This window comes from Patagioenas fasciata, chromosome 2 (genome assembly GCF_037038585.1).
Source record: "Patagioenas fasciata isolate bPatFas1 chromosome 2, bPatFas1.hap1, whole genome shotgun sequence".
Classification (NCBI taxonomy): Eukaryota; Metazoa; Chordata; class Aves; order Columbiformes; family Columbidae; genus Patagioenas; species Patagioenas fasciata.
In genome coordinates this window covers 435,451-462,346 of record NC_092521.1, presented here as the reverse complement: position 1 = coordinate 462,346, position 26,896 = coordinate 435,451, and the positions used below count along the sequence as shown (strand labels likewise).

Sequence of the window (26,896 nt, the reverse complement as noted above, 5' to 3'; positions counted from 1 at the left end):
TCTCGTTTGGATTTGGGTAGAATTAGGCTTTATACTGAAGTAGTTCTACAACTATAATTCCATTTGCTGCCAAGTGCCGTTGGTTCCAGTAACAGATCTGTACTGCCATGTGTGTCACCAGAACACTGCTGTGGCACCGCTGGCCCGGCTCCGCTGTGGCACCGCTGGCCCGGCTCCGCTGTGGCACGGCGGGGCTGCCCCGGCCCGGCTCCGCTGTGGCACCGCTGGCCCGGCTCCGCTGTGGCACGGCGGGGCTGCCCCGGCCCGGCTCCGCTGTGGCACCTCCGGGCTGCCCCGGCCCGGCTCCGCTGTGACACCTCCAGGCTGCCCCGGCCCGGCTCCGCTGTGGCACGGCGGGGCTGCCCCGGCCCGGCTCTGCTGTGCCACTGACATTGCTGAAATGAGTTCATGTGTTGTTAAGTTGCTCTCGCCGCTGCCTTTGGTGTAGGAGCACATGGTCTGCAGGCAGCACCAGGGACGGATGGGAACATCTGCACGTTGGTTTCTGCGGGGAGTCCCCGCATTGAGAGCGACCAGAGCGCTGCAGGGCCATCCTGCGCTGACACTTCAATACTTGACGCTGCGCAGATTAATGTATTTGCAGTTTACTAATGGCACGTGAATTTGGAGGGGTTTTGAAGAACGCCGATGATGCACAATGATCCTCAAGTACTTCTACCTGTAGAAGTTAAAATGACCATTGTTAATTCTGACTGTGAAGTCGTGTCTCAGAAGAAGTAGTTGTGTATCTGCGTTTGAGATCGAAAGTTCAACTATAGTATTTGAGATACATTTGCTTAACCTAGAAGAGGTAATCAGGTTCCCCAGTAAGCTTATAAGGACCTCTACAAGTTATTTCAAGAGCACATATTTTTCTTCTTTTTAGACCTGAAGTAGTTCTTAAATCTCTTTTGCGTGATTGAAGTAAATAGTTCATAGTTTCTGTACTACTGCCACAAGATTCCTATTGGAGTATAGTTATTAACGCAATATATATATATATACACACAGCAGAAGTGGATCCAGTATGTCCTTCTTTGTCTCACCAGTTCCCTTTGTAAGGATAAAAACACTGCAGTGTTATTTCTTTGCATCCAGTAGTGTTATTGGCCCTTCTTGCCATCGCACAATACACTCACGTGCAGCTGCTTGCCCCTCTCACTTTTTACATTCTTAAAATCACAGCTGGGCTGGTGACTTTGGTGACACAAGTGTTAACAGTCTAAACTAAGTTAATTTAGCTGTTGTGTGGCCGGTGCAGCAGCGACACAGCTGTGCTGGAGGGGTTGGCCCGTCCCAGCTGGGGGATGCAGCGTTTATCCTCCCTGCATTTCATCAGCTTTTCACTGGCAGCAAACTTTATTACTTATGACATAGTGTTGGGAATCTCAAGAGTTTCAGTTGTGTTTTATGTTGGCAAAAGTCACTTTGGAGCATGAAAGTGTCAAATAAGAGCAAGAGAGCAGTGTCCTCTGCTAAGAGCAGGTGGTGGATAGAACGTGTGGTTCGCGGGAGTTCTCCGCGGCTGCACTTGTGTTGTTAGAGCTGCACAGAAGGCAGGAGGGGAAGCTGAAGGGTTTGTCCGGTGAGATGGTGGCCAGGGAAGGTGGCCGTCCCTTTTGGGAGCAGCGTGTCTCCTCGTGTCTTACTTTCAGTCTGCAGTCAAGAGAAAGAGAGTCCCGTGCGTGTTGGTTATCTTAGCGCTGTATTGGGTTGAGCAGCAGCTCTCTTGGCCTGGGAGCTGGCGGGTTACCTTAGCGCTGTATTTGGGCTGAGCAGCAGCTCTCTTGGTCTGGGAGCTGGCGGGTTACCTTAGCGCTGTATTTGGGCTGAGCAGCAGCTCTCTTGGCCTGGGAGCTGGCGGGTTACCTTAGCGCTGTGTTTGGGCTGAGCAGCAGCTCTCTTGGCCTGGGAGCTGGCGGGTTACCTTAGCGCTGTGTTTGGGCTGAGCAGCAGCTCTCTTGGCCTGGGAGCTGGCGGGTTACCTTAGCGCTGTATTTGGGCTGAGCAGCAGCTCTCTTGGCCTGGGAGCTGGCGGGTTACCTTAGCGCTGTGTTTGGGCTGAGCAGCAGCTCTCTTGGCCTGGGAGCTGGCGGGTTACCTTAGCGCTGTATTTGGGCTGAGCAGCAGCTCTCTTGGCCTGGGAGCTGGCGGGTTACCTTAGCGCTGTATTGGGCTGAGCAGCAGCTCTCTTGGCCTGGGAGCTGGCGGGTTACCTTAGCGCTGTATTGGGCTGAGCAGCAGCTCTCTTGGCCTGGGAGCTGGCGGGTTACCTTAGCGCTGTATTTGGGCTGAGCAGCAGCTCTCTTGGCCTGGGAGCTGGCGGGTTACCTTAGCGCTGTATTTGGGCTGAGCAGCAGCTCTCTTGGTCTGGGAGCTGGCGGGTTACCTTAGCGCTGTATTTGGGCTGAGCAGCAGCTCTCTTGGCCTGGGAGCTGGCGGGTTACCTTAGCGCTGTATTTGGGCTGAGCAGCAGCTCTCTTGGTCTGGGGGCTGGCGGGTTACCTTAGCGCTGTATTTGGGCTGAGCAGCAGCTCTCTTGGTTTGGGAGCTGGCGGGCGAGCTGCGGCTGATCTCTGGTCCCACAGCAGATAGACGCTGCTGTGTGTCAACAGTGCAGTCATGAGACGGTACCGGAACGCCACATTTTGGATGGTTTCGATCCCCGCCCATTGTCTCCAGAACGCTGGTAGGACGGTGGAGGAGCTTGGACAGGCCCCGTGCTCTGGGTTTCTGGCAGTACCTGAGCAGCCCGTGCCAGCAGTAACCAAAGAAGTAACTCAGTAGCACTGCTGTTCTCGGTTGAAAAAGGGTGTTCTACAGGGGTGGAAAGAGTGGCTGAAGAAATTCAGGAATAGTAAAAAGTCATGCACAGAATGACTTCCAAAGTAACACACGTTACAGCTGAAGCCATGAAGATTTGGATAGTGAAGAGGGGGAAAACACTCAGATGTATTTATGTACACAAAGGACCTTTTCTGAAAAGTGACCTGTTGTGCAAGTGAAGCCCTTGTCCTCGCGCAGCCGCTCGTGCTGCTCCTCCGGCGTTACGGTGCGGGGGGTCTTGTAGAACAGCAGCGCTCAGACAACGCAGGTCCCGAGCGCCGATGTGGGTGGTAGAGCAAGAATTAAACCGAGTATACGACCAGGTGCCGCATCAGCCTTTTCCACCTCTGTCTTATTGAATCTCGGTGGTGTTTGCTTGTTATGGTTCCCAGAATAAACAAGACTGTGTTTTTCTTTCTCTTGTGTGTGTTTATACTTCAGAGAAGTTCTCAGCCCTGTAATAGATTTCCAAGGAATGTGCCTGAACTCTTGGAGTTCAAACCACCTTAAAGGGCCAAGCACCGCTCAGAAGCAATGCTCAGAGCAACAGGTATACAGTTTCCATTTATTTCTCTTTTAAAGAAGCTCCTGTTCTGCTGCTGCTGTTGTTTCTTGCTGTCTCCTCACTGTTACAGCGTGTTTGAACGAGGCAGGTGTCGCGGTGTGTGAAGCACCAGGCCGTGTTCCATCTGCCCAGCAGGCTCCAGGGCGCTGTGCTGGCCTTTCTGGGCAGTGCCAGCGCGGTCCCCATGCTCTGAGTGCTGTGATCCATTGCACACGATCTGCGGAGCAGGGGGCAGTCTGCCTGCGGGACAGCAGGCTCCAGGGCGCTGTGCTGAGCCTTTCTGGGCAGTGCCAGCGCCGTCCCGTGCTCTGAGTGCCATGATCCATTGCATATGATCTGCGGAGCAGGGGGCAGTCTGCCCTGTGGGAGCTCTTGCTGTCCCAGGGCTCGTGGTGATAACTCGTTGTTCCAGCTGTGCCATCAATCAGCAAACACCTGGATCTCGGGTTTCTTTCCAGAGGATGTGGGACCAGCAGTGCCTGCGCTGCCTTCCCGGTGCTCCGTGTCACTGCGGGGTCCCAGGGCCGATTTACCCTCCGTGCTGGAGATGGGGCGGAATCAACCGGTTTTCAGAAGCTGTGCCATTTAATGAGCTCAAATGTCTAAGTTACGTTAAATGTAGATACGCAATTGTCTTTAGGAGTCATAACCGCTTGTAATCAATGGAGCAGCTTTTTTATTGGGAAGGGGTAAATTTGGTAGCCCTTCCACTATGTTTTTCTTCTCCCAAGTCTCACAGCTCCTACATTGCAATAATCCAATTTCTAAAAGCTGAGAGGAAATGCAAACAGCCGCAGAAATAGGTGCAGACTTCTAAAATAGTCTGCAGGAAACCAAGGCAGTCTGAGGACGTGACTGCACGATACCATACACGTGAGCTGAGAGCAGACGGGAAGAGCTGGGCGAGAAACCTTCGTTTAGCCAGTTGGTAAGGGCAAGAATGATTACTTTTTGAATTGTTTTATTGAATGTTCCCAATCAAAATGCACCTTGGAGATGACGTAGCCTTCCTGACCAAGCAGATCACCTCGCTGTGTCGTTTGTGAGGCGTGCTTCAGTCTGCATGTGGACTGTGCAGTGGTACCGTTTGATCAGTGGTGTGCGCTGGCGTTCCCTGGTTTGCAGCTGTGACATGGTCCTCGTTCCCGTGCCACATTCCCTTCGGTGCACCTCTGTTCCTTAGCCCCTGTGTGATGCTGTAGTGACGAACCTCCGTCCGAAGGGCCAGTGAAGAACTGCCGCTCTGGAGCGCTGCATTCTGACACTTGCAGAATGTGGTTTTAGGTCGTCAGGAGGGTTTATTTTGCATCTGCTCTTTGCTCAGTGGTGCGAGAAAATGTTTGCAAACCCCTTAGAGGGAATTCAAGAGTGCACAAACCCAGAATTCTCAATCATTGCTATAAAATGGAGCAAGAATGACCTGAGACGTGTCTCCGGACACCAGGCAGCTCCTCCTGCAGCTTTCTTCACCTCCGGGTGCCTGAGCTCCCACTTTGCAGCTGCTGAGGGAAACGCATAAAATCCTGGTTTCTGCTGTTAGCTTAGGCTCTTCCCATGTACCAAAACCAGCCGTGTTCACAGACGTGAGTCTGTTCAACCTAATATGTGTCCACTGCCAAACAGATCAGGATATGTGTCCACTTTGGTATTTGGAGTGGTCGGTGGTGAACACGGAGTTGAGAGGGGAAATGCGTCTGCGTTAGGACAGTGCAGGCAGAGCCCCCATGAGCAGGGAAGGCTGCTCCGTGGCTGCTTCCGCCGATGGGCCCGTCGTGCTGCACTCGCACTTCGGGTCAGCGGGAAAGTGGAACGTTAAAGGTGCGAATGGGTCCCAGCAGCCCCGCTCTGCACCCTCGCAGGAACAGGGCGACATTCTGTCGGGAACAGGAATGGTTTAGCTCATGAGAAGGAGCTTCTGGCTCGATAACCACTGTCCTTTAGGCAAACGAACTGCCAGAGGATCTCAGAATGAATGACGGGGCAATGTGATGGCAAGTGTTGCGTTTAATGTGTTAGAGCATATAAAGTAACGTGTGCGTGGTGGGGAAAATGAACTGATCATGTGTGTGCTGTGCCAGCTCATAAAACAGCCCTTTCCTGCACGCGCTAACGAAGCTTTATGTGCTGGAAAGGAATGGGACCCCGCTTAACACCCTGTGCTGCTTTTTATTGCTTGAACTTGAACCTTCTGCTACTTCCATGGTAATTTAAAAATCTGAATTATTACCCTAAATTGAGAATTCCATGTGAGTGTGCTGGAGCTCCATGTGTACTTGGGTGTCATCTGTCACTTACCACGGAAAGAACTAACGTGCTTGAAGCATCTTAATTATTTGGTGCTTTTCCTCCCTGTCACGAACAGAACATCCTGTGTATCAATATAGAGACAAAATATGAAAATGCCATAAATGAGAACCTGGATTATCAGGGAGCTTGTGACTCTGGAGGAGGTGGGTGCCTGGTCTGTTACCGCAGGGCCTGGGCTGGTGATCCCTCGAGCTCAGGCATGCAGCGACTGGATCGGAGTGTCCACCGGGTCTGTGCTGTCACAGCCGGCAGCTCGACTGTACCGCAGTGTACAGACAGGTCTGTGCTGTCCCATTGACAGCCGGCAGCTCGGCTGTACCGCAGTGTACAGACAGGTCTGTGCTGTCCCATTGACAGCCGGCAGCTCGGCTGTACCGCAGTGTACAGACAGGTCTGTGCTGTCCCATTGACAGCCGGCAGCTCGGCTGTACCGCTGTGTACAGACAGGTCTGCGCTGTCCCATTGACAGCCGGCAGCTCGGCTGTACCGCAGTGTACAGACAGGTCTGCGCTGTCCCATTGACAGCCGGCAGCTCGGCTGTACCGCTGTGTACAGACAGGTCTGCGCTGTCCCATTGACAGCCGGCAGCTCGGCTGTACCGCTGTGTGCAGACAGGCCTGCGCTGTCCCATTGACAGCCGGCAGCTCGGCTGTACCGCTGTGTGCAGACAGGTCTGTGCTGTCACAGCCGGCAGCTCGGCTGTACCGCTGTGTGCAGACAGGCCTGTGCTGTCACAGCCGGCAGCTCGGCTGTACCGCTGTGTGCAGACAGGCCTGTGCTGTCACAGCCGGCAGCTCGGCTGTACCGCTGTGTGCAGACAGGCCTGTGCTGTCACAGCCGGCAGCTCGGCTGTACCGCTGTGTGCAGACAGGCCTGTGCTGTCACAGCCGGCAGCTCGGCTGTACCGCTGTGTGCAGACAGGCCTGTGCTGTCACAGCCGGCAGCTCGGCTGTACCGCTGTGTGCAGACAGGCCTGTGCTGTCACAGCCGGCAGCTCGGCTGTACCGCTGTGTGCAGACAGGCCTGTGCTGTCACAGCCGGCAGCTCGGCTGTACCGCTGTGTGCAGACAGGCCTGTGCTGTCACAGCCGGCAGCTCGGCTGTACCGCTGTGTGCAGACAGGCCTGTGCTGTCACAGCCGGCAGCTCGGCTGTACCGCTGTGTGCAGACAGGCCTGTGCTGTCACAGCCGGCAGCTCGGCTGTACCGCTGTGTGCAGACAGGCCTGTGCTGTCACAGCCGGCAGCTCGGCTGTACCGCTGTGTGCAGACAGGCCTGTGCTGTCACAGCCGGCAGCTCGGCTGTACCGCTGTGTGCAGACAGGCCTGTGCTGTCACAGCCGGCAGCTCGGCTGTACCGCTGTGTGCAGACAGGCCTGTGCTGTCACAGCCGGCAGCTCGGCTGTACCGCTGTGTGCAGACAGGCCTGTGCTGTCACAGCCGGCAGCTCGGCTGTACCGCTGTGTGCAGACAGGCCTGTGCTGTCACAGCCGGCAGCTCGGCTGTACCGCTGTGTGCAGACAGGCCTGTGCTGTCACAGCCGGCAGCTCGGCTGTACCGCTGTGTGCAGACAGGCCTGTGCTGTCACAGCCGGCAGCTCGGCTGTACCGCTGTGTGCAGACAGGCCTGTGCTGTCACAGCCGGCAGCTCGGCTGTACCGCTGTGTGCAGACAGGCCTGTGCTGTCACAGCCGGCAGCTCGGCTGTACCGCTGTGTGCAGACAGGCCTGTGCTGTCACAGCCGGCAGCTCGGCTGTACCGCTGTGTGCAGACAGGCCTGTGCTGTCACAGCCGGCAGCTCGGCTGTACCGCTGTGTGCAGACAGGCCTGTGCTGTCACAGCCGGCAGCTCGGCTGTACCGCTGTGTGCAGACAGGCCTGTGCTGTCACAGCCGGCAGCTCGGCTGTACCGCTGTGTGCAGACAGGCCTGTGCTGTCACAGCCGGCAGCTCGGCTGTACCGCTGTGTGCAGACAGGCCTGTGCTGTCACAGCCGGCAGCTCGGCTGTACCGCTGTGTAGACAGGCCTGTGCTGTCACAGCCGGCAGCTCGTCCCCATCCCTCTGTGTTCCCCATTGCCTCCTTGTAGCATCCAGAGGGTACATCAAACATGCAGTTTGTGTCCAACCATCAGGCAGGATCTTCTGCTTCTGAATGATATGTTTTTTCTCTGAGGCTTCAGGTGTAGCCAGAAAACAGCTTTTTGTTGTTCTCCGTGTTTCGGTATTATATTTGTAAGGCCTTGCTGTACCTGTGAGGTTGTTTTCATTCTGGAGGAGGAGACGGCGTTTCAGCGACACTGGAGCTGCTGGCCAGTGCGCCCAGTGCCGTGAGCGAGGGATTGTTCTGAATGAACGGAGCCAAAAGCGCGGGAATTCTCACTGTTCCTGCTGCTCAGACGCCGGTTACTGTGGTGTTCTGTCTTTCCAAGGACAGCTTGCTTCCTGCGCTGGAGAGCTGCTTTGGTTTTGCCGTTGGAATGCGTCTTCCCCTTCTTTCTATCCTGTGCTTGTTACAGAGTGCTTACCTGTATTCTTTTCTTAGACTGGAGAATTTGAGACATCCGTTAATAGGTTTTTAATGACAAACCCTATTTTGACTGTTACTTAACATGGTGCGAATAGTTCCTGGGAATGAAAAAGGTGGTAACTTTTGTGAGGCCCTTTTTCTCATGAGTATTTTCTGTTTTTCAGGGTACAGAGTCCATTAAGATGGAAAATGGACAAAGCACGGCAGCTAAGCTGGGGCTCCCTCCCCTTACACCGGAGCAGCAGGAAGCTCTGCAGAAGGTGAGTAAACTTGACCTGAATTTGCTTCCGAACACTCGTTTGTTTGGGTTTTTTGTTTGTTTGGGTTTTTTGTTCGTTTATTTTTAAATGAGCCCCTGTCCCCGTTAGAAAAGGGCACTCGCCCACCAAGGACAGGTGCGGGCAGTGGCCGTGCTGTGCGCGGATTCACACCGTCACGTTTGTGCCCCACAACTGCTTGTTTTGGTTTGGAATTTGTAGGTGCTTTTTGGGGAGCATGGCGTGGAATTTGCTGTTGGGGTGGGGAGATGGAGACAGTGTTTTAATTTAAAAAAATCATAACTAAATAACATCTTAAGATCACCTTGTAATTGGAAGACAATATGCAGCTGGCACAACGCTCCTGCAGGAGCAGCCTGTGCTCACAAGGAACAGCTTTCCAAGCTGCTCCAGCTGGTCTCTTATTGTCTCCACGCAAGAACACAGCATGAAATATCACTGTTCCTCCCTTCTGCTCTTTCCCGTGCTGCTGTAAAGAGAGCCAGCAGCAAGTGTTTCCAATCCGTTGAGCCAGCCTGTGTTAATCCAGATAAAACTCCAGCCCAGCTCTGGTGTCTGGTGGTTGGTCCCGTTTCGTGCAGGGGGTGGGGAGGTCACTGCGGCTGCTGCCCCTTTCCTGCTCTTACCGGGAGCAGAGGAGAGCAGAGCGGGGAAAAGGGGAAGGAAACCCGAGGCAGGCGTGGGGAGCCGAGGGCCAGGTGTCCGTGTGCCCCGGCGAGGCAAGCAGGGCCTCCTCGGCAGCCCTGGTGTGAATGTTCCCGTCGTGGTGAAGCTGCTCGTGTTGTGTCGTTCGGCTCACAGTGCGAAACGGCCTCGTTTCCTCTGGCATCTCCGTAGCTGACAGATGTGAATCCCCTTGTCCGTTTCCAGGTTTCCGAAGCACACGTCTCAAATCCACGGTTTAGAGCCTCCCGTTCCCTGGCACCTCCCAAACACGTACAGCCATGGAGAGCAGGTGCCCGAGGGGTTGGCTGAGTGTGTTCGTACCGTCCCCTGCAAACAGGCACGCACCTGGGGGTTTGGTTCCCTTGGCAAGAGCCTCCACGTCAGCACCACTGGCTGTAAAGCTCAGGCTTTGTCAGATTCGTAGAAGACTGCAATTAACAGACAAATCAGCCCTGTGTCTGCAGGCTAGGAACCGCAGGAGAGCGGGCGCCTTGTAGTGAGCAGGAGCAGTGGGTCCTCCCAGCTAGAGCAGGCCAGACGCGCTGAGAACAGAGAGGGGCAGTGCCCAGTCGAGAGACTGGCCGTGGGGACGCGGAGACCCTTCCCTTCTCTAGAAACCCTTTGTCCAGCTGTTCTCTGAGCGGAGAGGACTTGAAGGCGCTCTGAGTCCTGCCCTCGGCCCAGCAGGTAAGGTGCTGCGGGGGTCCCCGGGGCAGAGGGCGGAAGCGGGAGACGCTCAGTGTCCGGTGCATGCTGCTTCCCTGCGCCCGCGCGGACGAGTCCGCCCCGTCCTCTGCTCAAGCCTTCCCCCGTATCTCAGCGCCCGTGGCTCCGAGGTGCAGGCCCAGACGTTAGTGAGTGCTTAGGGCTGGAGCGCCGAAAAGTTCCACTGGCAGCCAGTTGTGTGCATCTGGGGAGCTGCGGTGTGAGATCAAACGTCGTTCCCTCCTTTCTGGTATTGTCTTATGACTACAGTCTGCATTTCTTTCTAGGCAAAGAAGTATGCGATGGAGCAGAGCATCAAGAGCGTGCTGGTGAAGCAAACCATCGCCCACCAGCAGCAGCAGCTCACCAACCTCCAGGTGAGAGACCCCCTGAGATGCTCCTTGTGTCTCGTGCTCTCCCCCGCAGGGTGGAGTTCTTTGTGCACTCAGAACCAGAGCACAGCCCTGGCCTGCCCGCAGCCAGGAACGTCTGCTTGTTTCCACAGTGACGTTGGGACAGACCGTCTTCAGCCCACTGAAGAAACCCCCTGTACTCACCTGTGCAAATTGCCCCCTAAATCTCACCCATTCAGAGAGTCAGTTTTGAGGAGTTTCTCTCCTGTGGGCTGGCCAAACACTTCCTGAAATGCCAGAAGCCAAAGAATTTGCTGTGGGTTTCAGTTTGGCTGACGTTGAAGGGGTGTCCGGGGTTACTGGGAGCAGTATCCCGTCACCTCGTGTCTGAGAGGAGGGTGCCTGTCCTGCTGCTGACAGTGCTGCCCCGGGCCCCTCGCCAGGTGCTCTCCCCACTTCAGAGCAGCTCTCTTGGCTGTTCTGCCTGTGCACCGGGAGAGCCCTCCGCTGCTATTTACACCTCCCTTCCTTCAGAGGTGTCTCAAACACACCTCGCTGCCCCCTGCTCACGGTTAGGGAGCCCGAACACCGGCTTTGGGATGCTGGGTTTTTCATGGAGAATCCCTGGGTGTGCCCGCTGCGTGAGGCGGCTCCGGCCGGCAGGGCTGTGCCTGTTTCTGAGTGCTGACCTAGCTGAGGGGCTCCTTTTTAAACGCTGGGGGTGAACCGAGGACGGTGGTTGCAGAGGTTCCTATTGCCTTGAGTGCCCCTGGGAGAAGACCCTCCTTCCCGAGGCAGCGGCAGCAGCACAACCCCCCCGCGCTGGGGGGACTGGAGTCTGCAGGGTCCCGCGCTGGACAGTCCTTGGGACCAGGCAGTGAGGGGCGAGGAAGGAGAGGCCTCTCCGCAGGTTCCCTGTGCCGCCGCTCCGCTTGAGTTTGTACAAACAGCCGTAGTATGCTCAGCTCCAACAGACTGAACTCTGTCTTTACTGTCTTTCAGATGGCAGCAGTGACAATGGGCTTTGGAGATCCTCTCTCACCTTTACAATCGGTCAATAGACATATTCACTTCTTCTCGGGCACTTAGTCAGGGCCTAGAGTGGGGAAGTATGTAGTGGTAATACAATGGTTTTAATTCAACCCAGCACAACCCTCCCACATCCCCACCTGTTATGGACAAGCACAGCAAGCAGAGGCAAAGTGTAAACTCCCCAGAGGAAGAGCCCAGGCTGGGTGCAGTCTGCTGGGACACTGGCAGTCGGGGTCCCGGAGGCAGTTGGCAAAGAAAGCTTTAGATTTCCAAGAGTTCTGAACACACCCGTCAAATTGTGGGAGCTGCATTTCTAGGGACGCTACAGTTCTGAGGTCCTGACCTAAAACTGACTGCCAAGGTAACTCACGAGTGGGCGATGTCTTCTGACAGCAGCTGAGGTGCTGGGAGCACCGGGCGCCGCAGACCTGTCGGAGCTCTTTACTGTGCGTGTCTCCAGACTAGGCGAACGTGGCATGTTTCGAGTAAAGCAAAAGCAGGACGGAAATAACCAAACCGCAGGACTACCCAGAGAACCTGTACGGTCCTTTAGTGCTGGAATTTCTAATCAGACGCCCCAAAGAGCTTAATTGCCTGGGATTGTCCATCCCCTCCTTTTTCCTCAGCGTATTGGACAGTGGCCACTGCAGAAAGTGTCCCGTAAGCTCCACTCTGCATGCAGAGGTTCATTTGTAAATATTTTTGCATCTTGCTGGAATGTAATATTTCTGCTTGGTGTAAAATGCAATCGGAGGCTTGTACTCCAAAATGAAAGAGGCACTAAAACTGAAATCACCTGTTTCCCTCCTGCCACAGCAGGGCAGCCAAAATGAATGTTACTGGGAGTGTAAGTTTGGAATGGGACAGCAGCGAACATCTTGCTGTGGATTTGGCATAGCTGGTTTCTGAGCCTTCCTGTGCAAAACACTTACCAGTTGGTGGAGGCGCTAACCCGATAGCGTAACTCCGTCAGCTTTGCTGAGTTGTTCACAGCTGGGCACCAGATGAAAAGCGTGCAATGACGATGTGGCAGGAAATGTCCAGTTTCTCGTTGCTGGGTGTGCTCAGCATTGCGGGTCCTTTTCCCAGGCCGTTCCTGCTCTGGGCAGCCGGGCTGTGCGGGCAGGGCCAGGAGCCGGGGCCTGCCGAGCGGTTGGGTGCCGGCGGGATCCCCGTGCTCGTCCCACAGCCTGCGGGAACGTAGGGAACGCCAACAAACCCGCTTTTTCCTGTTTACAAGATTCCTCAGTTCCCACACGAAGGAAGCGCAGCCTGAACTTCTATTGCAGTATCTCAGTGCCTGAGATTTAAGTTTCCTGTCTGCTTAATCCCCCAGGTGTTGCAGCACAATGTTTCCATGTCACCTCAGCAAGATGAGCGCAATTCCCCAGCACTGATTAAAATTGGAGCTGGTGGCGATGTTTTTGTTTAAAGGAGCACGCCAAGATGATGGTTGGGTTTGTCCATAAAATGACCTTCACAAGCATCTCATGGCAGCATTTAATAGCTAGAACCGCTAGCTGCTGCTTTCTGGAGGCTGCAGACACGTTCAGCTCCGTTCCGTGGCTGGAGGAGGAGGCCGGTGGCCAGCAGGAGCTGCTCAGTGCAGCCGGTGACGAGGTCTCCGGTCAGGAGGTGGTGACGGTGCCGCGTGCCCGGTTCACAGTGCACGGCGCGTCCTTCCCTGAGCGGCTGTCACGGGTTCCTGGCGGGGATCCATCCTGGTCCACCCAGCTCTGCCTTTCTAGATCCACATTTCTAACGTGTTGATTTTTCTTGCACGTGCTGCATTAGTAACTGAGGAGAATGTGCTCTCTCTATCCATAGACCTTTCAGAAGGTGAAAAATGCCTCTGCGAGGCTGCAGAGTCTTGTCAGGAAGCATTCCTAGTAAAACGAGGCGAGGCGCTTCCCTCGGCCACGTGGGGTTAGAACAGCGATGGCTCTGAACCCAGACATGGACACGCTGCACAGGCCCAGGGGCTGCTGATCACTGGCTTTCCTGCACCAAAGCTGGGAGAGCGTTGGAGAACCTGGGAGAACCCGCCCGCTGTCCTGCGTGTACACGTGCCATAGTCCTCCTAGTCACAGCACTGCAGAGTAAAGCGAAAACCAGCTTGTTTTTAACTGAAATACTTAAACCCAGGCAAGAGGCGAGCTTAATGTCACTTGAGGAGCAGCAGCACGGGGTGAGAACCATTCCTGTTTATAGTATCCCTGCTGTATGAATAACAGGAGTTGACCCTTTACTGTTTGTTTCCTCTGTGGGCAGTGTCAATGGTGCACAGGTGCTAGAGGGAGCAGGGCTTGTTCACGTACAGTTGTGTCTGTGCTCCTGTGACTGTCCCAGATCAAACGCTGTCCCTTCCAGTTGCAGCATCCCCAGACGCTCCGACCTCGCCGTGCTCCTTAGGCCGTTCTGAGGGGTGGCCTCTCCCCAAGGCCCAATTACAGACCCTTTAAGGGGTGTTCAGAGTCCCTGCCTCGGTGCCAGGCGCCGAGCTGTGTCAGGAGAGGCCCGGAGCGCATGGCTGCTGCGCCCGCTCGGCACAGCCCGCGCCGCTCGGTGTTCCAGGCAGAGCAGGCGGGAGGCCCCTCGCACATCTCCAACGCACTCCAGTTCAGTCCTGCTGGTCGTAGGGAGCTGCCTCTGCAGAGACCCAGTTTCTGCCTTGGTCCCAAGACGCGCTGCTGGGATCTGCTGGCCAAACCAGTCGCTTTTTGTAGGCAGCGTCTTCCTAGAACAGCGTTCGTTAGTAGTAGCAATTCTAGAATCGCAGTGAGGGGGAAAAATAACAGAGGGATATACTGCTTTTTTGGATACCCGCTGTAAGAAATGTCTGGGTTTGTCTTGCAGACAGGTTCTCAGTCGTACCTAGGAGAAAATAGCAGAGACCTCTGCACCCAAACTGCTAAGGGTGGAGTCTTGGGGCTGCACGCTGTGAGCCACTAGCCCGGGCGTGATAAGTACTGGCACCACGCACACGCGCTCCGTTTGACCATCGAGGGTGTTCTGCTTTGTTCCGGGCGGTGCGGTGGAAGTGGTGCCCAGTACTGGATCGCGCTGCCGGGGGGTGTGTGACGCTCGGGGGTGGGTGGGGGTTCCCAGTTCCAGATCCTGTGCCTGGGAGGCCGGGGGTGGGAGGGAGTGACCGGTGCTGGATCTCTTGCTGTCCCTTGTGGGAGGGCGGGGAGGGACCGCTGGTAGTGTCAGAGCGGAGAGCTGTGCTGCCTGGAGGGGAACTGCCCTAGGACGAAGTGATTTCCTCCTCCTGCGAGTGTTGCTGGAGACGCGATCAGGCTGGGGAGGGTCAGAGCTCGCAGCGGGCGGGAGCTCAGGCTCCCGAGCCCCGTCAGAGCCGTGGCTGCCCCGGAGGGAGCCGCACCGCCTGTCCGCTCCAGCAGTGCGCGGAGCAGGAAAGTACTTCGCAATGACTGCGCGTGGCAGGCTGCGCCGCAGCCCAGCGCGGAGCCACCTGCTCGGGGAGGGAAGGAGGAAGGGACGGAGGTGCCGGCGGCCGCGGCCACCCCGGCTAACCAGCCAGTTCTTCTTTCCGATACAGATGGCAGCTCAGAGGCAGCGCGCCCTGGCCATCATGTGCCGTGTGTACGTGGGCTCCATATACTACGAGCTGGGAGAAGACACCATCCGCCAGGCCTTTGCCCCCTTCGGACCGATCAAAAGCATTGACATGTCCTGGGACTCTGTTACCATGAAACACAAGGTTGGTGAACAGCCCTGGAGGGAGGTGTTTGTTCTGCTCTCCAAGGCCTTTCTGAACAAAGCCAGGGGAAGAGGGAGCCCTTGGCACGTTGAGTTAAATACCGGTAGCTGCCTGCTCTGCTCGGCTTGGCAGGACCCTGCAGCCGGAGCCAGCCGTGCCTGGGGGTGCTGTGCCAAGCAGCCCTCGGTCCTGTCCGCAGCGGCCTTCTGCTGTTGGGCCTCTAAGGACAAGAGCAGGCACCTGTGTCCGTGCTTCTGCGAGCCATGTTCTGCTTCGATAGGAAGCTGGTTTAAGGGAGCGTCTTCTCAGGCCGCAGCAGTAGGGGTCTGGTACGTGGGACGTCTTGGCTGCGCGAGCTTGGCCCCGGATCCGAGACGATCCAGCTGGTGCGATTCAGCAGACGTATCCTTCTGCCCTAGGGGTTCGCGTTTGTGGAGTATGAGGTGCCTGAGGCCGCGCAGCTTGCCCTGGAGCAGATGAATTCTGTCATGCTGGGGGGAAGAAATATAAAGGTGAGTAGCCGGCATGCTCTGAAAAGCCTTAGTTCTCTTTACTGCGGATAATGATTCTGTGCCTAGAAACGTTTCCCAAGCACTGTAGCATGGAACATAACAGGTCTGTCCCCTGGGAGACCTTGATGTTCAGCCCATTGAGTACGTGGTGGTGTTGGGTCCCGTTCTGTCTGAGCAGCCCCCAGCACACTGGTAAAGCCTCAGAACCTGCTCTGGTAGGCTGGCTGGGTTTGTCTGCCCGCACACAGAACGGACGTCTCTCAAGGACAAACCACCTTAAATTGTACTTGTGCGGCTGGTAGATACGCAGCCCCAGGGTTGAGTTGTGCTGGTCAGCAGTGCGAGGGGCTGCGGCAGAGGCCGCCCTTGCCGTACGGAACGGAGGCATCAGCACATGCAGGAAGGAGCAAAGGATTGTGGCTGTGTTTCTGGAGGCAGTAAGAGGAGATCTTGCAAAGGTGAAGCTTTGGGCATTGAAATTGGGGGTGAAATTAGCATTTTCTGCAAAGTGTCTTGTAACTTGCATTTGTATCTCTGGTACACTCTGTCTCAGTGTATGATTTCTAAGGGGGTTTCAGGAGCCTTCGAAAGAAGAATATAGAAGCTTTGTGTTGTGCTTTCAGAATTGTGTTCAGTTCCTGGAAGTTGGTCTGTGCCAGCTCAGGGAACATGAACGGGAGAAGTGGAGTGGAGGAGGGAGCAGAGCGTGTGCGGGCTCTGGGTGCCTCTGGAGCCTCCCGCAGTGCCGCTGGGTGCAGAGCTGGGCCCGCTGCCGCCCTGCGCTCACGCTGGCCGTGCGAGTCGCCCCGTGGCGCGCAGGGGTGGCCGGGCGGCCGAGCGCTCGTCTGCCGTAACTCGCGGTGTGTCCTGCTGCTCCTCACGCTTCTCATTGTGTTCCCTGCAGGTCGGGAGACCCAGTAACATCGGTCAGGCGCAGCCCATCATAGACCAGCTGGCGGAGGAGGCGCGGGCTTTCAACCGCATCTACGTGGCGTCCGTGCACCAGGACCTGTCGGATGACGACATCAAGAGCGTGTTCGAGGCCTTTGGGAAGATCAAATCCTGCACACTAGCCAGAGATCCCACGACAGGAAAACACAAAGGCTATGGTTTCATCGGTAAAGCAGCTGCCGGGTGGTTGTGGGGCAGACAGTGGTCAGGAGATACCTCGTCTCCTTTTTTGTTTAATACTCTAGTGAAAGAATTGTGTTAAGCAATGGGATAGAAATGAATTTGGAGCAGATCTGTGCCTGAACTTAGAAGTATAATTAATAGCCAGATATTTTTACTCGCTGTAATGTAGGCTGAGAGATCTTGCTCTGCTGAGCGTGCCCAGCGATGCTCGCGGGTCGGAGGGGTGAGATGGGTGTGCTGAGCACCGAGGGTCTTCTCGCCGGGTCTCCTGAGCGGTTGTTTCTGCAAATACAAATCACAGTGGCGTGATGAGAGAGCCGCTGAGTTTGGAGTCAGAAGGATCGTTTGTAACTATTCCTCTTTCTCACCACAGAATACGAGAAAGCACAGTCTTCTCAAGATGCTGTGTCATCCATGAACCTCTTTGACCTCGGTGGTCAGTATCTCCGTGTTGGCAAAGCCGTGACGCCTCCGATGCCGCTCCTGACGCCGGCGACGCCGGGAGGGCTGCCCCCCGCTGCGGCTGTGGCCGCGGCTGCTGCCACCGCCAAGATCACCGCGCAGGTGAGGTGTGGGTGAGGCATGGGTGCTGCAGCCCAACCGCCTGTGGGGTGCTTGTCACCCGCTAGAAACAACCCGGCAAACCGCTCCAGCCAGCGCGTTCACCGGCTTGAATGCAGCTCTTGACCTAGAGCGGTCTTGGTTCCCAGGGCCTCACATGTAGAAGCTTTGCCTCGGCACACGTGAGGATCTGATACACCCACAGTTTTGGAACGGAGTTAAAGAAATAGTGGGGGAAGGTGGGAGGGGATTCCATGTCTGAATGGGCAAACCAGTGAGCAGGGAGGTGGGGTAGAAGGGGCTGAGGAGTGGAGTGCAGGACAGGAGGCTCGTGAGACCAGTGACAGTCGCACGAGCACCGCTCTGCTGTTGGGAATGCTCTGCCTGTGCGGTGGGGTGGTAACGGCTGTCGTGGCTTCGGGCTGCTCAGAAACAAAGAAATGCGGTGATGGAACAGCCCCGGGTGTGGATGGAGAAGCACTGGAGCAGCCCCGGGTGTGGATGGAGGAGCACTGGGTGTCAGTGCAGGAGTCTGGGGTGTCTGAGCTGTAGCTTTTTGCAGTGGCAGAAGCTCCTGGCTGTGTCCAGCAGGCACTGACGGGGAGCGTCACCCGTTGGAGCAAACCCCGTGTCTGTGGCTGTCATGCCTGCTGGCAGCAGAGTCTCCCCGTCATCACAGCCAAGTTCCAGCACCGCTGGGCTCTCGGGTTCTCTCGAGCGCGTTGCTGAGCTGTGCAGGCTGCGTGTGCTGCGCAGCGCCTGCCTGGGCTTCACGTGGTGAACCGCTCTGCTTTGGACGGTGTTCCCCTGGATCGCGAGGTAAAGGCAGGAGAGGGAGGAGCTGCCGCGAAGGTGACCTCGGGTGGTTTGCGCGTCCCGGGCGCGGGAGGCCCTGCAGCCAGCTCGGGAAGGGACCTGAGGCATGGCGGCAAGAATTACTCCCATCAAAATCACTTTGGGACAGAACTACGAACTCTTCAGTGAAATGGCAGAGATCTGTTACAGGATGGGTAAATCTTACTGTTTCTTTCTGCAGAATACTGCAGGATTTGTTACTGTGAGTACATTTTAAAACTCCATACATAGAGAAAAGCTTCTGAGAGACCTCAGAGCTAGTGGGCAGTCTTGCCGCCTTATTTAGACACGGCTCAAATGTGGGTGACCTGTCTGATTTGCCGTGTGGGTGGTTGTACGTGACAAGGGAGAAGACAGTGACAGCGGTTACAGAAGGCAAAATCTCTTATTTATGCTCCTAGCGTAGTTCTTGTATGGAGCAGCATATCTGAAATAAGAACACGGTCATGGTCTGTAAGGCCTGTAAGGTTTTTAAACCACAAGATAATCAGTGGAGCTAAGTAAGTGAAGGACGGGAGAGACACGCTTAGGTCGGGGATGCAGCTCTGGATGAGCACTGAAGCTGCCCCTGCGGCCTGGGCTCAGCCTGCAGCCGGGGGACGAGGCGTCTGCGCTCCCCAGTGGAACAGCACAGGGAGGTCCTGGGCAGCCAGGACAGTTAATGTCTCGGCAATGACAGTAAAGTTCAGTCTTGCAGAAGAACCGAAGGAATTAAAGCTATTAGGACAAGTTTCTTTAGCCGTGGAAGTTGGACGCGGGGGCAGCTGATGACCAGTGTAGTGACAAATTGTGCTGCCTTGTTGGGGCGCTGGACGCTGACGCGGGTGTTTGGGTGTTTGCCCTGGTCAGAGGCGCAGGGCGGGCTGGTGACCGTGCCCGGCCATTCCTGCGGCCCAGCCCGGCGTCACGCGCGGAGTTTGTTGTGTGCAGATGCACATTTCATAGCGTTGGGTTTGGTTTTTGTGACAGGGCTGTCGTGTCGGGGCTGTTGCCGTATGGCTGAGGAACAGCAAACGGGACACTTGCAGCGTGAAACGCTGGTGTCTGCGGGCTTTGTGCTCACCCCGTGCTGGGGAGAGGCTCGGAACAGGCTTCACAGGAAGGACAAAAGTTTCAAAAGGAGCAGATTGCAGAATGTTTGAGTGTTTTGGGGAAATGCCCCTGCTAGATGAACATAACGCTCTTTGAAAATACTGTTACGCTTCGTAAAGAAGAAAAATGAACCGCGTGCTGTGGACATTCAGGAGTTGGTGAAGACCTGTGGGCAGCTGCGAGACAAGACCGGCACTGTTAGGGTGAATTTGGAGAGGCGTGGGCAGGTGAGAAGAGCAGGTACGAGTGAGCAGTGCTGGCGGCTGCCGGCCCCTCTGCCGGCGGACGACCCCCAGACATCCAGACGGGCGCCGTTCCCATGAGGCGTCACCGACCCTCTCCAGGCGTTAGGAGAAGAATACTCATGCGATTAGGTCGGCAACACAGACAAGAGATGTTACTCACATGGGGAACTGGAATATCGCAGCGGACTGGAGTACGGGATACGTGCGGCATTTAGCAGAGTACAACATACTGCATTTGGGGAACAAAACCTTGGAATCTTCCGCTCTGTGGGGTCAGGATTTATAGGAACCCCATGAAAACGAGGAAGAGGAGGATCTAGGTAACTCAATGATGAGTATAATAGTCTAGACAGCCTAGAAAGCAACAACAACAAAATAATTGGGATCCCAGGGTATATTTTAGGCACGTATTTTCAGTAGTTTAATGGAGTGGTTTATGATTCAACTACGTGTTTGTCTCAAGTGTTGTTTGACTTCTGGTCCTCTGGAGTCGGGGTGTTTGGGATCGTGGGAGGTGAAGACGAGTACCGCGGTTATCGGGAGGGCTGGAAACGCTGATCTGCAGAGGAGACGAGGGGCGTTTGGCTCGGTGCAGCGGCAGAGGAAAACGAAAGGTGTGTCAGGGTGTGCACAGGTCCGGTCTGCAGAGGCGGGGGCACGGAGCAGCACACACACAGTGTTTCTGATAGAGTCGGGGAGCTTGAGCCAGTTTCAGTGCTGTCCGCACCTGAAGGGTGAAGACTGGAGAGAGAAGATTTTTGGTTTGAACTCCTCTAAAAGTGAAAACAGCAGCATTGTGCTCCCCCTGCCCTGCCCGTGTGCTCGCAATGATGCTTTCACTGCGGTGTCCCTCGAGTCACACAAGGGTTGTCCTGCCCTGATCGCTCAGGGGAAGCTGGAGCTGCAGGTCCCCTGGCTGGGCGTGCGCAGCCCCGAGCCGGGCGCTGTGAGCAGAGGGTGGGTGGGAGCTCAAGCACCGCTGTGCACGGGCGCGCTCCTTCGCTCAGGAAATGCTGTATTTGCGGAGAAGGTGGAAACGAGCAGAGATTCCTCTTGCTCTGGAATTAACTGCGTCTTTGAGAGCCCGTGTTGGGTCCCCTGTGTCTGGTCAGCCTCACGGCTGGGGCGGTGGCAGCCGAGCCTCCAGAGCTCGGTGTCGTAGCGGTGTCTCCGGAGGGCTGGCTGGCACGCTTGCCTGTCTTGCACGGTAGCTCCGGAGAGCTGCCATCCTCAGAATCTGTACCCACCTGGCGTTTCTTAGGTGTGAACGAAGCCGAGCCTCAGCCGAAGGAGCCGCGGTGCGACTGCTCGCTGCACAGCTGACACTCTGGGTTTTTTGTCTTGCAGGAAGCGGTGGCAGGAGCTGCGGTTCTCGGCACCTTGGCGACCCCCGGGCTGGTGTCCCCGGCGCTGACGCTGGCGCAGCCCCTGGGCGCGTTGCCGCAGGCTGTGATGGCCGCACAAGCGCCCGGGGTCATTACAGGTGTGTCCGCTCTTCATCGCGTGTGTGCCTGTTAGGGAGCACAGATCTCTACAGCCGGGTCACAACTGGGGACAATTGGGAGCTGAAATCCTCCCCCAAGCTCTGCTTTCTTGTTTGTGCAGCACAGCAGGAACTTGTTTTGGTATATAATAGATACAGTGGGGACAGGAACGCGTGTGGAATCTGGGTAGTTGGTACTCCATGCAAAGTCCTGCACTCTGTCTCCCTTCTGGGGCAGTTTGTGATGTATCGAGTGCTCACGTCCTGGGTGCTGTCACTGCTTGTGTCTCCTGGTCATTGTTGGTGCAGAGCAAATAAAACCATCCATTGGGGACAGAGTTTGGAGCAGGGCCTGTTGTGACAGGACAAGGGTGATGGTTTAAACTAAAGGAGGGAGATTCAGGCCGGACATGAGGAAGGAATTGTTGTCCTGAGGGTGGTGAGAGCCTGGCCCAGGTTCCCAGAGAGGTGGTGGATGAACCATCCCTGAGACACCCCAGGCCAGGCTGGACAGGGCTCTGAGCACCCTGAGCTGGTGCAATGTCCCTGCTCATGGCAGGGGGGTCACTGGGAGGCTGGGAAGGTCCTTCAACCCAACCCATCTGTGATTCTTTGATCCAGATCCTGTGATCTGGATCAACTGGCTGGTGGGGACCCAAAAGTGTCAGAACATCAGTTGTTTGTTACACTACAGAGTTTGTACTGTTGCAGGTGTGACCCCCGCCCGGCCTCCCATTCCTGTCACTATCCCGCAAGTGGGGGTTGTGAACCCCATCCTGGCGAGCCCCCCGGCGCTGGGCCTGGTGGAGGTGAAGAAGGAGAAGGAGGAGGAGGAGGTGTTCCAGGAGTCGGAGCGGCCCGAGATGCTGAGCGAGCAGGAGCACATGAGCATTTCTGGCAGCAGCGCCCGGCACATGGTGATGCAGAAGCTGCTCCGTAAGCAGGAGGTGAGCGCGGTGGGGCTGGCCGGGGGGACAGCACAGCGTGGGTGCCCACAGAGCCCCCGGGACTGCAGCAGCTGCTGCTGGTGCTGGTGCTTGTTCTGCCTTCGGGATCTTCTCCGAGTTCCTCTGGGCGGTCAGACCTGTCGCTGGGCAGGAGAGCCGTGGCTGGGAGGTGTCTGATTAAACCGTGTGTTTACTTCGCATCATTAAAGCGAACTTTGATGGCCTTTTGGCTTAGAATTAAAGAGGCGAGGCTGGCACATGGTCGGGGCAATCTGTTCCAAACTGTTGAGTCTGCCTTTTCCCCACAACCTTTTCCTGTGGGATCACAGAATCACAGAGTGTCCTGAGCTGGAGGGACCCACGGGATCATGGGTTCCAGCTCCTGTCCCTGCACAGGACACCCCACAGCTCACCCCGTGTGTCTGAGGACGCTGTCCAGTCTCTTCTGGAACACTGTCAAGTTGGGCCATGACACCTCCCTCGGAGCCTGTTCAGTGTCCAGCACCTCTGGGGAAGAACCTTTGCCTCATGTCCCACTGCCCCCGGCACATCTGCTGCCGTTCACTGGGCTCTGTCACTGTCACACAGAGAAAATGAAACTGAGGTGTTTGTAAAACACAGTTTCAAGAAAGTTACAATGAGAAAGAGGACAACAAAGAATGTTGGAGAAAGTCAGAACATTAAACATCGTGAGATTTGGGGGCTGTACTGAGAGTCCCATCAGGCTCCTTGTTCAGGCCCGGCCAGAGCTGTGTTCTGTGCGTGGTTGGGTTTCCTGTCTGGCACAGGTTTCCTGAGCTTCAACAGAGTCCACAACATTGCTTCTGTTGGCTGAACCGGGAGTGTTCTCCTCTGCCTTCCAAGGGTCCATCGTTTCACAGGCATCTTTGAGCTGCTGACCTGGCAGCCGCTTTTCCTCTGCCACAGGCACCGTTCCCAGAGAATCCAGTTCACTTGCACACTCGCTTGGAAACGTTCAGCAGTGTCAAAAAGCCTTAAACCGCCCCGTTCCCAGAGCGGCGTGACAGGCCCGGTCCGGGCGCCCTGGTGGCTCTGCCCTCATCCCCGTGATGAAGGTACGCGGTAACCCGCCAGTCGAAAGAGGTTTAAAAGACCTGGTTAATCCTTCTACTTCATTTAGAGATGAGGAACAATTTCCAACAAAATGCACAATTGTGGTGTTGATGAGAAAGCAAAAAAGGAAACTGGATAGGAACAGCACAGGAAAGTAGAGGTCTCCAGGTCGCTTGTGCTGTGTCTGAGACGAGCCCTGGAGTGGCACAGGGCTGGAGGGAGCTCTGTGTGTGCTGCTGGGGCCTGGGGAGACAATCCGAATTGACTCCTATATCCCTGGCACGTCACCAGTTTCCCGGAATACGCCCGTAATGGGGCAGTGCGGGGTGCCCGGTGGCGCTCGGCCGCACTGTGCACAGCCTGGCATGGCCTGGCATGGCCCAACACATCCTGGCACGGCCTGGCACGTCTTATCTTACGGTCTCTAGTGTGCGTTAACGCTTCTCTCTTGGCCTTCTCTCTGCAGTCCACCGTGATGGTGCTTCGCAACATGGTGGATCCAAAGGACATTGATGACGACCTGGAGGGAGAAGTGACGGAAGAATGCGGCAAATTTGGGGCCGTGAACAGAGTCATCATCTACCAGGAGAAGCAAGGAGAAGAGGAGGACGCCGAGATCATTGTCAAGATCTTCGTGGAGTTCTCCATGGCGTCAGAGACTCACAAAGCCATCCAGGCGCTGAACGGGCGCTGGTTCGCGGGCAGGAAGGTGGTGGCGGAGGTGTACGACCAGGAGAGGTTCGACAACAGCGACCTGTCCGCATGAACTCTGCGGGAGAGACTGGGCCCCAGCCCCACCGCCTGCCCGGCCTTTTTTAGCCATGCGTACGAGCGCTCCGGGCGGGCGCACACCCGTGGTGTACCTGTAGTTTGGATAAAGGCGCAAAGAAAGCTCGTTTGCATCTGTGTGTGTGTCCGGGACCGGCGTCCCGTCGGCCGCGTCTCCGCGGGGCCAGCCTGGCCTGGAGAGCGGGGCCAGGCCCTGAACAGGGTGTGCTGCTTGTGCTCCTGCCTCGCACTGTGCTTGCCTCAGAAACACCCTGGTCACGGTCCCGCGGCACCTTCTGGGGCTGGAACAGCCGTTTTCGTCAGAGCTGGCTGTGCGTGGTTGGCATGGAGGTTGGAGTCTCTTCAGTCTCTTGGGTGTTGCCGGGATGGGGTGTGGGTGGGGGCTCTGAGGACCTGCACGGGGACCCGGGAGCCCGGACGTGGGTCAGAGCCCAGAACGGACCCGCCAGGCCCTCCTGAGGTGTTCACACCACATCTGTCCCGGAACCGCAGCGCAGACCCTCCTGACCCTTCCCAAAGGTGCAGGGATTGGGACGGCGAGTGCGGCTGGGCTGGCGGCGAGCGCGGCCGGGCTGGCAGCGAGCGCGGTGCTGACCCGCGGCTCCGGAGGCGGGCTGTGAGCCAGCGTCACCCTGGGACCGCACACAGTGACGTGGACACGCGCCTTGGAACACAGGCGTGGAACACACCAAAGTTTGGGGGTTTGTTGTTGAGGACTCAAAGCTTTAGTAATATTTACAAAGCTTAAATACGTTCAGTAATCTTTCCGTCTACCTAATGAGTAGGAACGGAATTAGCTCATGTTAGTTTAAATATTTCAAGTATGTAAGGGGCTACCATACTGCTTGTTATGTGTAACTGGTACACAGCACAGAGCTGACGGAAATCATCAGTTTAGTTTAGAAATTCGAAGGAAGGAAAAATGACCTCGGAGGAGTTTGGGTGAGGAATTCAGAGCCTTCAGACACGTGTTGCTTCTGAGCTTGGACACGTTCTGAAAATGGAATGTTTGTATCTTGTTCTCAAAGGAACCCTTCTGCTGTAGGTTAGAAATTTCTGTTTGCAGCTTGTTCATGGTTAATCTGTGTTTGCTTCTCTTAGCTAACGGGCAACATCAGTGCAAAAATGACCTTTCTTCCCTGTCTTTACGCCCGTTAGTCGCGGTTTAGGCCCAGCCGCAGGTAAGGACCACGCAGCCACTCGCTCACTGCATCCACCCTGCTGGGGCAAAGGAGAACTGGAGAGGGTGACACTGGTGGATGAGGTGCAGACGGTTCGACACGACAGCGAAGGAGAACTGGAGAAGGTGACACTGGTGGATGAGATGCAGACGGTTCGACAGGACAGCGAAGGAGAACTGGAGAAGGTGACACTGGTGGATGAGATGCAGACGGTTCGACAGGACAGCGAAGGAGAACTGGAGAAGGTGACACTGGTGGATGAGATGCGGACGGTTCGACAGGACAGCGAAGGAGAACTGGAGAAGGTGACACTGGTGGATGAGATGCGGACGGTTCGACAGGACAGCGAAGGAGAACTGGAGAAGGTGACACTGGTGGATGAGATGCAGACGGTTCGACAGGACAGCGAAGGAGAACTGGAGAAGGTGACACTGGTGGATGAGATGCAGACGGTTCGACAGGACAGCGAAGGAGAACTGGAGAAGGTGACACTGGTGGATGAGATGCAGACGGTTCGACAGGACAGCGAAGGAGAACTGGAGAAGGTGACACTGGTGGATGAGATGCAGACGGTTCGACAGGACGGCGAAGGAGAACTGGAGAAGGTGACACTGGTGGATGAGATGCAGACGGTTCGACAGGACGGCGAAGGAGAACTGGAGAAGGTGACACTGGTGGATGAGATGCAGACGGTTCGACAGGACGGCGAAGGAGAACTGGAGAAGGTGACACTGGTGGATGAGATGCAGACGGTTCGACAGGACGGCGAAGGAGAACTGGAGAAGGTGACACTGGTGGATGAGATGCAGACGGTTCAACAGGACAGCGAAGGGGAACTGGAGAAGGTGACACTGGTGGATGAGATGCAGACGGTTCAACAGGACAGCGAAGAAGAGAAGCAGTAACAGCAGAGCGCAGGAGAGGGCGATGCGCAGCACAGCCCTGGCAGCATCCCCTGTCGCTGTTCCCAGTTCACACGCTGAGAACGATGGGATGCGATGGGACGTCCCTTTGGCGCTGGGATCCGCTGTCCCGGCCGTGTCCCCCCCAGCCTCCGCCTGAGGGGTCCCTGGCTTGGCATAAACCTCGCTGGTGACAATCACAGCATCAGGTGTCCCCACATCCTGCTCCTGCCCAGCGGCTCCCGGAGCCGTCCCGAGGTGGGATGGAGCTCTTCGGCTGGGGTTTGGGCGGCCGAACCCCGGGGTCGCCCCGCTCCTCCCGTCCCCTCCCTGCCAGCCCTGTGCGTTGTTACCGTTCGTTCCCGTCTCCTGGCAGCAGGTGACTGGGCCTGCTGATTACATTGTGTGATGCGTTGGTCCTTCCCGACCCGCGCTGGGGCGCCCCTGTCGCCGCTGTCCCGCGCTGGGGCGCCCCTGTCACCACTGTCCTGGTTTGCGATGGGCACAGCTGCTCGGCTCCTGTTTATGAGGCGGGAGAAAATTCCCCACGTGTAGTTCTTCCAGAGCTTCGCTGTTCCTACAAAACAGCCCAAACGCCTCTGCCGTGGCTGAGCTGCTCTGTCTGGCTTCGTTTCCAGCTCTTGGCTCTGTTTGCTGGCTGGATTTGGGAGCACAAACTGCACGAGAAGTTCCTTTGTGGCGCTGATGTTTTGACAAACCAAAGTGGCCAAAAGTTGGGGCAGGTGAGGGCACAGACTGAAGAATGGCAGCTTAGGGGTTAACCAGCAAGTTCACGTGCACGATCATCTTGATTTTACAAAAGTAACTTTGTAAGTGTCTTGGCAAGTCCGATGTCTGGCGAAAGATCATTGATCTTGACTTGGGCAGGGCCCTGCACAGCGCCCCAGACGAAGCGCTGCCCCTTCGGTGGGTGAGCTGCGGGATGGACAAGGACCCGTCCACAGAGCTGCTCGTGTAGGGTCGGCTCGAGCGGACAGAGGCTGCGTTTGGTCTGGACACGGGAAATTCTGCCCCTGTGGTGGTGAGAGCCGGGCCAGGCTCCCCGAGAGGTGGGGGGGGAAAAGTTGATTAGTGGCAGCTGACAAAGTACAATCCTGAATACATTAAACAGAACAGAGAAA

The 26,896-nt window shown here is 56.2% G+C and overlaps 2 protein-coding genes across 4 annotated transcripts in view; both read left to right on the top strand.

Annotated features, from left to right (window-relative positions):
• The window catches only part of PUF60 (poly(U) binding splicing factor 60), a 28,277-nt gene extending 4,504 nt beyond the window's left edge, over window positions 1-23,773 (top strand). The window contains exons 1-11 of one of the 3 annotated variants that reach the window (XM_071803704.1): window positions 3,357-3,376; window positions 8,386-8,481; window positions 10,158-10,247; window positions 11,226-11,276; window positions 14,818-14,979; window positions 15,399-15,491; window positions 16,396-16,609; window positions 16,999-17,189; window positions 20,726-20,861; window positions 21,573-21,808; window positions 23,349-23,773. In XM_071803704.1, the coding sequence (XP_071659805.1) occupies window positions 8,404-8,481; window positions 10,158-10,247; window positions 11,226-11,276; window positions 14,818-14,979; window positions 15,399-15,491; window positions 16,396-16,609; window positions 16,999-17,189; window positions 20,726-20,861; window positions 21,573-21,808; window positions 23,349-23,648 (1,551 nt within the window). In that variant the 5' untranslated portion in view covers window positions 3,357-3,376; window positions 8,386-8,403 and the 3' untranslated portion in view covers window positions 23,649-23,773. Of the gene's footprint in view, window positions 1-3,356; window positions 3,377-8,385; window positions 8,482-10,157; window positions 10,248-11,225; window positions 11,277-14,817; window positions 14,980-15,398; window positions 15,492-16,395; window positions 16,610-16,998; window positions 17,190-20,725; window positions 20,862-21,572; window positions 21,809-23,348 lie in introns of those variants that run through there. The other 2 variants (XM_065832810.2, XM_071803705.1) reach the window with 2 other exon arrangements.
• LOC139827116 (uncharacterized) lies at window positions 23,649-26,896 on the top strand. The gene is made up of 2 exons (XM_071803708.1): window positions 23,649-24,001; window positions 24,830-26,896. Exon 2 carries the CDS (start codon window positions 24,996-24,998, stop codon window positions 25,755-25,757), a length of 762 nt encoding a protein of 253 aa, XP_071659809.1. The 5' UTR covers window positions 23,649-24,001; window positions 24,830-24,995; the 3' UTR covers window positions 25,758-26,896.